This window comes from Gossypium hirsutum, chromosome D03, assembly GCF_007990345.1.
Source record: "Gossypium hirsutum isolate 1008001.06 chromosome D03, Gossypium_hirsutum_v2.1, whole genome shotgun sequence".
Classification (NCBI taxonomy): Eukaryota; Viridiplantae; Streptophyta; class Magnoliopsida; order Malvales; family Malvaceae; genus Gossypium; species Gossypium hirsutum.
Window position 1 is genome coordinate 49592217 of NC_053439.1, and position 8181 is coordinate 49600397.

The 8181-nt window shown below is 28.9% G+C and overlaps 1 protein-coding gene across 7 annotated transcripts; it reads left to right on the forward strand.

Annotated features, from left to right (window-relative positions):
• Positions 1 to 4802: 4802 nt before the first annotated feature.
• LOC107927016 (SNF1-related protein kinase regulatory subunit beta-3) lies at positions 4803 to 7872 on the forward strand. Of its 7 annotated transcripts, none has more exons than XM_016857975.2 (4): positions 4803 to 4985; positions 5166 to 5274; positions 7057 to 7153; positions 7228 to 7872. In XM_016857975.2, exons 3-4 carry the CDS (start codon positions 7127 to 7129, stop codon positions 7552 to 7554), a joined length of 354 nt encoding a protein of 117 aa, XP_016713464.1. In that variant the 5' UTR covers positions 4803 to 4985; positions 5166 to 5274; positions 7057 to 7126; the 3' UTR covers positions 7555 to 7872. The 7 variants fall into 7 exon arrangements, with proteins under 7 accessions (XP_016713464.1, XP_016713467.1, XP_040946327.1 ...); XM_016857976.2 differs by having other exon boundaries at positions 4808 to 4985; positions 5174 to 5274; XM_016857977.2 differs by having other exon boundaries at positions 4825 to 4985; positions 5166 to 5252.
• Positions 7873 to 8181: the final 309 nt, after the last annotated feature.

Sequence of the window (8181 nt, forward strand, 5' to 3'; positions counted from 1 at the left end):
AAGTTTATGCCTTGCTCTAAATTATTGTAGAATTTAAAAAAAGAAAAAAAAACCTCAAATCCTGAAATAAAGCTTGATTTTTTTAAAAAAAATTGAAAATTATTTAAACGTTTAGAAAAAAATTGTTTTTAAATGGTAATTGATACAAGACATAACATTAATATTATAAAAAAAGTTAAATTATATCAAATTAAAATATAAAAATTAAATGTCAAAAACACCAAAAAAAACATAATTTAACCTTTAAAAAAAGATGTAAATAATAAATGAGGGGAAAAAAGCTTATTAAATAGCTGCACATGAACCAAGATAATTAACTCTGATACATGATTATTCAGTGTTGTTTTACCAATTAAATTTTAGTTTAATTAGTATGGATATTATTATTAGAGTAAAAGGATGTATTATTTTATTATGGAAGAGTTATGGAAAGATTATAAAATTGTTAAAGAAAAAGTATAGTGGTGTTTTGTTTACAGTAATGGATAGTCTTTGTTTGAGGTGGTCACCGACTATATATTATCTTAATCTTAATTTTATTATTCTAAATCATGTTACTTTATTGTTATTGAAAAAATTAACTTGGAAGCACTATAAAACCTGACACCACCCAAGAAAAGCAAAGCTTTTTTTTAATAGTTGTTGGCTGTAATAAAATAATTAACCTCAATTATGTGTCATCCCATTATGCTAAGTTCCACCTTTTAAGGTTTAGCTTTGAAATGCGAATAATAAAATCGATATTTGGTAGGTTTGTTTAGTTTTAAAGTTGTGTTGGATTGTATCCTTCAATGAAGAGTGAAGTTTTTTTAATATTGTTTTATTCGATAATAATATTTGAATACGTGTTTGGTAATTGGCTGATAATTGATTGTTTTTTGCAGTGACTGATTTGACCAACTAATTCTATCAACTGTTTATTTAAAAGTATTTGATAAAACTTAACTCATAGCTAGAAGTTGATATGTGTACAATGACAAATAAGGGCATGTTATAATACTTTAGTCATTATTGGGTTAAATTAATGAAGTAAAACATTATTATCAAGGAATTAGAACATCCATTGTGGAAATTAATCAGTGAATATTTTTGAAATTTTAAATAAACAAATTTCTTAAGTTCCTTATTTGCAAACATTAATCTTGTGGAAATTGATAAATATTATTGTAAACTATATTCTTAATGATAATTATGTCGTACTCCGAATAAATTTGTCAAGTAGCTTATTTCAATTAATATAAAGTTACATAAGAAATCATTTTACAAAAGTAAATTGAAAATAATTTAAGAGTACATAAATATCCAAGAAACAAATACATATCTCATTAGGTTTGAGAGCATGTGGCAAACGGAGTAATTTTTTAACAAGCATTGTCAGATATGTCATTCCACATATCTCTTTCCCAATCAACTGTGAAAAATTGAAGGTTTTAGGTCAACGAGCTCTTACAAACCTCCATTCATCAAACACTACAATTAGAGAATAATCCTCTATTTGTGCCTAAATCAACTAAGAAAGACTCAAAACTCTTTTTATCGAATACCTCTTTTATTTAAGAGACATCGAGTTGTTTACTATTAGACCTAATAAATGTTAGTTAAAAATGATTAATATTGAATATACTTTCGGTATATAAATTTAATAATGATTTTTTAATGAAGTATCGAGATGTGAAACAAATTTTTATAAGAAAAATTGCTTTTAAATTATTTCAATCACATTGGTTGAAGCAATTTATTGCTTTATCATGTCATATTTCTTGGGCTTGGGCTGTATTTGGGCTTTCACATAAGTATTTTGAGCCCATCATATTTTATTAAATGGCCGAAAACTCCGGACCAAGAAATAAGAGAAAATTGAACTAATTTGTGGTTTTAGTCTTCCCACTATTTTAAAATATAGGGTTTAATCCCTCTATTTTAATAATATAAAATTGTTCTCTATAATTTATGAGTAGGTTTAAATAAAAAATCAACCTTAAGGATTCGATTGATATGTAACTTTATTAATATTTAAACATGATTAACTAGATTTCTACATGACTAGACTGTGAGCCAAATAACAGTAAAAATATTTTGTGCCATCACTTTAATCATATAAAAATAGAGGAATTCAATTTTATCAAATTAAAATAGATGGATTGCATCTAAATTTTTACATAATAGAAGGACTAAAATCAAAATTAGACTTTTTGTATATATATTTTAAGAAGGAAAATAGTTTTATCTTTGTAACATTTTAAAGTAGTCTTAATATACAATTTGATACCCGAGTTTGACTCTCTTTTTTTAAAGTGGCACTTGTGTTATTTTTTGGTCTAATCTGGACCTTGTATTTGATAAAAATTATATATATTGGTACCCAAAGATAATAATGTTAACTTTTTAGTGTTTAATTCGGATTTTAATGTTGATTTGACGAAAGATAATCGCTAATATTATGTTTGAATTTTTTATAATTTTGTTAATAGAATAAAGTTAATGCTAAATTGTTAGTTTATTTAATTTTGCGTTTGATTTGCCAAATATAAATCAATGGGTGTTATTTAATTTGGGTTTTAAGGTATATTTGATCAAATTTAATTTCTAATAATATTAGCTAATCATGAATTTTTATTAAATCAACTCTGAAACTCGAATTAAACAATGTTACTTTAAGTACTAAAAATGCATGACTTTTGTCAAATACAATTACCACATTGGAACAAAAAATAACATATGTATTAGAAAAAATGTCAAACTCAAATACTAAATTATGCATTAAACCTTTAAAGTAAATTTAAAATTCACTTATCAAATTAAAAAGTTACAATAACAATGTACAAAAAGCAAAAAAACAAATGGACAAAGGGGAAAGAAAAAAAAACTTAACTCTTTATTTAGCCCTTGAAATATATTCGAGATTTTTTTTTTTTAACTTTGGTATCTAAACCTTTTTGTTTCATTCTGTTACATGAACTATCATTTTCATCTCAATTTACTTCAAAATAAAAAAAAAGTCGCCAATAAGAATGCAACAAGTGGCACATTCTTATTGGGACGCTAATAACATTAGGGTAAAATGGGGCGAAAATGATAGTTCAAGTATCAAAATAAATAAAAAAAATTGTTTAAGTGCTGAAATAAGAAAAATAATATAATTCAAGGCTAACTCATTATTTAAGCAAAAGAAAAACATCGAAGACATTCTAACTTGTAAGCTTTTAGCTTTACACATTTCATATACATAAGAAGAATGATCCACTTATATTAGTATAAATTTAATATGATTTTACGCACTTTCATAATTATTTTTATGATTAATATATTAACAATTTAACTGCCGTATTTCACGTTCTATTTATATAGATCATGCCCTATGCGAATAAATATTAGTAAAACACAGAATTGCTTCGAGTGTGGGCTCGAACAATCACGAATCAAACATAGAATCAGAAATGATTTATTACTTTCAGTAGTAAAATAATTCTCCCTTACTAGAAATCAGAAAAATTGTTATTCCTAGAAAATAGAATTTATACTTAAAAAATAAATTCTCTCTACTTTCTGGCAAAATAACAATATCTCAAAATTATATAAAACTTATGTGTTGTAAATAGCTCTACCAGTGCAATCTATTTAGTATATGTTCCATGCTGAATAAGAAGCTTGAAGCCTTAACCTATACCAAGAAAGCTCAGAGAGGGAAGGCCTTCGCTCCATCCAAAGTCTCTTAGAAAAGGAAAATAGTTAAGAGAGTTCCATGTGAAGAATCATTTATCTCATCTATAGGGTCAAAAACTGAGTTGAACCCTAGTTTTGTGAAGGATATACCTCTAAAAGGACATTGTTCAAATGGATGTTAATGTGAGTCGTTAAGAAACTATTCTTCAAATATATTTGGGTAAGCTACAGTGGCTACACCATTAGTCACCCAATTATTGGTAAGTTTTTGTTTTGGTTACCCAATTATGAAAAGTAATAAAATGTTCACTAACGAATTGATGTTATGAAACATTAAATCATAGGTTTAATAACAAATTTGGTCCCTAAACTATAACTAAAATACAATTTGGTACTTAAAAAGAAATTAGTGATAAATCCAAGAAAAAATCTTAAAAAAGTATGGAAATTCATAATTTATTTTTTGAAATTATAAATAAATTAAAAATTCATAAATTTTAAAAAAGTTTTGACTTTTTTAAAAAAAAATTCCTAAAACCTATTGTCCAGCTTCATGACTTTCTATATGGTCTTTTCCTTCTCTTCACTTAATGATGAAAAATGTAAATTCAAGTTCTTTTTTTGCTCAATTTTTTTTTGATGATTCTCATTTTGTGTGTAAGTTGAAGATGATCTACATGAGAAGAGCACTATTTATATTTTTTGTGTTTAATAGAAACAAAGATAATTTGTGGAGTAAATTGTAACAATTAATAGAAATATATAAACTTTTCTAGTTTTTTTTAATCTTTGGAAATTTTTTTATATTTTTAAAATTTTATGAATATTTTAAATTTAAATAATTTTTCGTATAATTATAAATTTAATTTTTTATAATTTTAGAAAATAAAGTATGATTTTTTCAAATTATTTAGGATTTTTATTTTTTTGTTTGTTTTAGATTTAAAAAATCAATGATATTTTAATTACAGTTCATGAACCAAATTAAGTCTATGAGCTAACATGCCATGACATTAGTGTATTACAAATTTAACAATGAGTGACTAAAGTGTAAATTTACTAATAGTTAAGTGACTATAAATGAAATTTACCCATTAATTTATGGAGAGCGTTTTAAGAGTTTACGAAAAAAAAGAGTTAATTATTTATTTAATTACCATTTCCCTTTTTTTGTTTTCCCCTCTCTCTCTTATACTGTCATGGCAGATTCTCGTGGTTGATTCCCCTGCCACTAGCTAAGTCTCTTATTTTTGGGTTCTTCTCCAACAGTTACTTATTTTTTCCCTGTATTTTCTTCTAGAAAATTTTTTCCCTTTTTCAGGGTAAGCCACACTAACGTGCTTATTTCTTGAAATCCCATCCTGTTATTTTTAGCATAATTTTATTTGGTTATATATAATATATATATTTCAGTGAATTCTGGGGGTTTAAATTGTTGGGTATTTTTTTGTTCTGCTAAGTTTTTCATGTGCTGGGTCAGATGTAACCTGGGTTTACTTTAGTTCTGCAGGTAAGCTTCAAAGCTTGGCGACATTGAAAAAATTATTCAACTATTTTAGTGTAAAGTTTGGGTATTTGTTATTGAAAAGGTGGGGAGTTTTGGTGATTCAGGTCTGTCTCCCTTTTTATTATTATTATTTAAAAAATTAATTTCTTTGGCTTTAATGTTGCTATTAGTGCTTCTTGTATTTTCTGAATTTTAGGTTGTCTACTGGTTTTCCAATGCTTTTGTTGGGCTGAATTATTTTTGCTTCGAATAAGATATGGAGATTGTTAGAAGCTTTGCATTGTATGCTTTGAAGAAATTGATGTTTTCATCAGTCTTGTTATAAAGATTGGATATTATAATGAACTGGAGAGTTGGCGGTGTTATTTATTAGAGAATGGTCTAAACGTGTAAAATTAGATTCATGAGTTTCTTAAGATTGATGCTTCATAGAATCGTAGATTTTCCTGAACATCATAATATGCAAATGAATAGGAAAAGTTCAATAGAATATATGAGTAGAACTATATATGTCCCACTTTGTGTGGTTTTGTTTGTTGATGCAATAGCTCCAACTGATGTTTGTGGTAAAAGAAGTCTAACCTAAGTATAAAAAAGTACAGTTGAATTTTCTAACCATCCAAAATCTGTCAATGTCAATGTGATTATCACTCAATGCCAAGAGATATCTCTCTGGTTGCATAGAAATAAAAGTTTTTACAGAAGACCTAACTTATTGCTTGTGTATAACTCCTTCAAATAATTATGGAACTTTTAGTGCCACTTTTTGGATGATTCCAAGTTAGAAGCAATAATGGCTTACTTTTTTCCTGGAGAAAGGCTGGACTTCAATGAACCGACAGGCCTGTAAGATGCATTTGAATATCATCTATATGGGCATTTACTAAATATGCAATCCTTGTTATGTAAATGTTACCTATGGGCAAGAAAAATATGTTTCTCTAATACTCTCTAAAAGACTCTTCTTTGTATTTCTCAGACAACTTAAGATACTTTGGTGATTCTTGATGCTTAAGCTGAATGGCCTTTGCTAATGATAGTATTGAAGGCCTTATGGTTCTGTCCTACCCCTACTTGTTAGGTAGTTGAGACATACTGACATAGTCTAAGCTTTTTAGCATTTCTGCTGGTCTTAATGAACAACGCCTTCTTGTTTTCTCAAACATTTTCTTTGCATTCTGGTTTTGCAACTTTAGCCCATAGTCTCTGCATTCAACACACTAGACACTTTTACAAGGTTGCGGCATTGCGCTGCTGCATTTGCAGTCTTCTGGACTTGCCATTCATCATAGGAATTGTTTAATGTTTTGTTAATATGTAGTTAAAACGTGATCTTCATTTTCTGGCCGGCTTAACTACTAGGACTATTTATTCTTCTTGAAAAGTTAAACCCAGGTTGACTGGTCCTCAAAGAATATTGGTTCTCAGATTCAGATGTGATGACTCTTGTTTAGGAATCTATCTGTGAGTATTTGTAGTTGTCAGATTATGCACCATTAATGTGCTCTTCTTGGAAGACTTCGGGACACTACTATTTTGGATCTGAGTGTGTGGGAAACACAAATTTGTTAGATGTTACTCAGCTCCATAATTAACAACCATGCTAGTTTCGACTCAAAATAGCCCTGTTGGAGGTGTGATGTGTTTTCAAGTCTTCCCGAAAACAACTCAAAAGAGCTGATGAGCTTAGTGCTTCATCTTTTATGATGTGGATCTCTGTTGAACTCTCATTCAAAAAATAATGTTTTAGTACTGGTCATTCTAGTTCGAATGAGGCCTTATTGAATTCTATTTTTATTAAATTATATATTTCTCTTGTTGTTAAGTTTACATGTTGCTTAGTTACACTTTGAAATGCTCACATAGACATAATTGTTTTATTTCAGGCTCAGTTGGTGTTATAATATTGCTTTGTTTATAATTTAGCTGCTTTAGCATCTCGTGTCACCACTCAGTATGAACAACCAATATGGTGAAGATCAAGTAAGTCGTGGAATCTTAGTGATTATTTGCAGTGTTAAAAATTTGGGGGTTTAACCATGCAGTGTTTTGTTCAGGATGAAGCAACCGTCATTGGATTTGAAGTGCCAAGATCACCTGATTCAAGTTATAATAATGCCTACCCTGGGAATGAAGATGATGCACGTGACCCTCCAGTTGTCCCTCCACACCTGCACCATTCGTTGCTCAGTTACCCCACGAGTATGAATACTTCTGGGAATCTTCCTTTGCCAGAAAACGTGATTCTAAATCATCTTTACATTGAAAACCGAGAGGCACCAAGATCTGTAGTGGCACTAGGGTTTACTCACCGTTTCCGTTCAAAGTATGTTACTGTTGTGCTATACAAACCAGTTCCAAGAAGGGGTAGTTCTCATACTTAAAGTTATGAACATCGAATAGGCCTTCAGTTTGTTGGTTAGCCCTAGTGATCCAATTAGTTTCGATAGACTTGAATAGGGAATTAGCTGAAAGAATATTCATTGGTTTTGCTCGATGACTATAGGGGTCGTCCATTGAACCTCAAAATTTAACATTTTAACATGAAAATATCATCAGTTTATGTTGTGATACATATAAAGCTTTCTTGTAGCTCGGTATTTGCGGTCCTGTGAGCTTGTTTGCTGCGTAGGATGGTACTAAACTTAAAAGAACTTGTATTTGTGGGAATTGAATTGAATGGATTGGTTCATTTTGTTGGATATAATAGCCATTTTGATAGCTTTTTGTTATATATTTAAACAGGTGCTTTATCTTCAATCTTCATTTGTCCCTTTTTATGGTGAGAGGTCAAAATATGTGAAACATGTTTGTTTATTTGGTGATGGGGAATTTAATTGCATAATGAATTTCTCTAAGAAATATTTAAACCTTTGTACCTGTGTACAATGTACTGGTGTACGGTTCCTACAGCGAAGGAAAGCTTTCGAACATTGATGTACAAGTATTTTAGGAATATATGCATAAGTCAATGCATATATTATATATATTCTTTCATTCTGGCCCCTGGA

Bases quoted from the DNA above. Each gene is read 5' to 3' on its own strand.
- LOC107927016 (XM_016857975.2), top strand. From the start codon at position 7,127: ATGAACAACCAATATGGTGAAGATCAA. The intron at 7,154-7,227 runs GTAAGTCGTGGA...TGTTTTGTTCAG, and splicing joins ACCAATATGGTGAAGATCAA to GATGAAGCAACCGTCATTGG.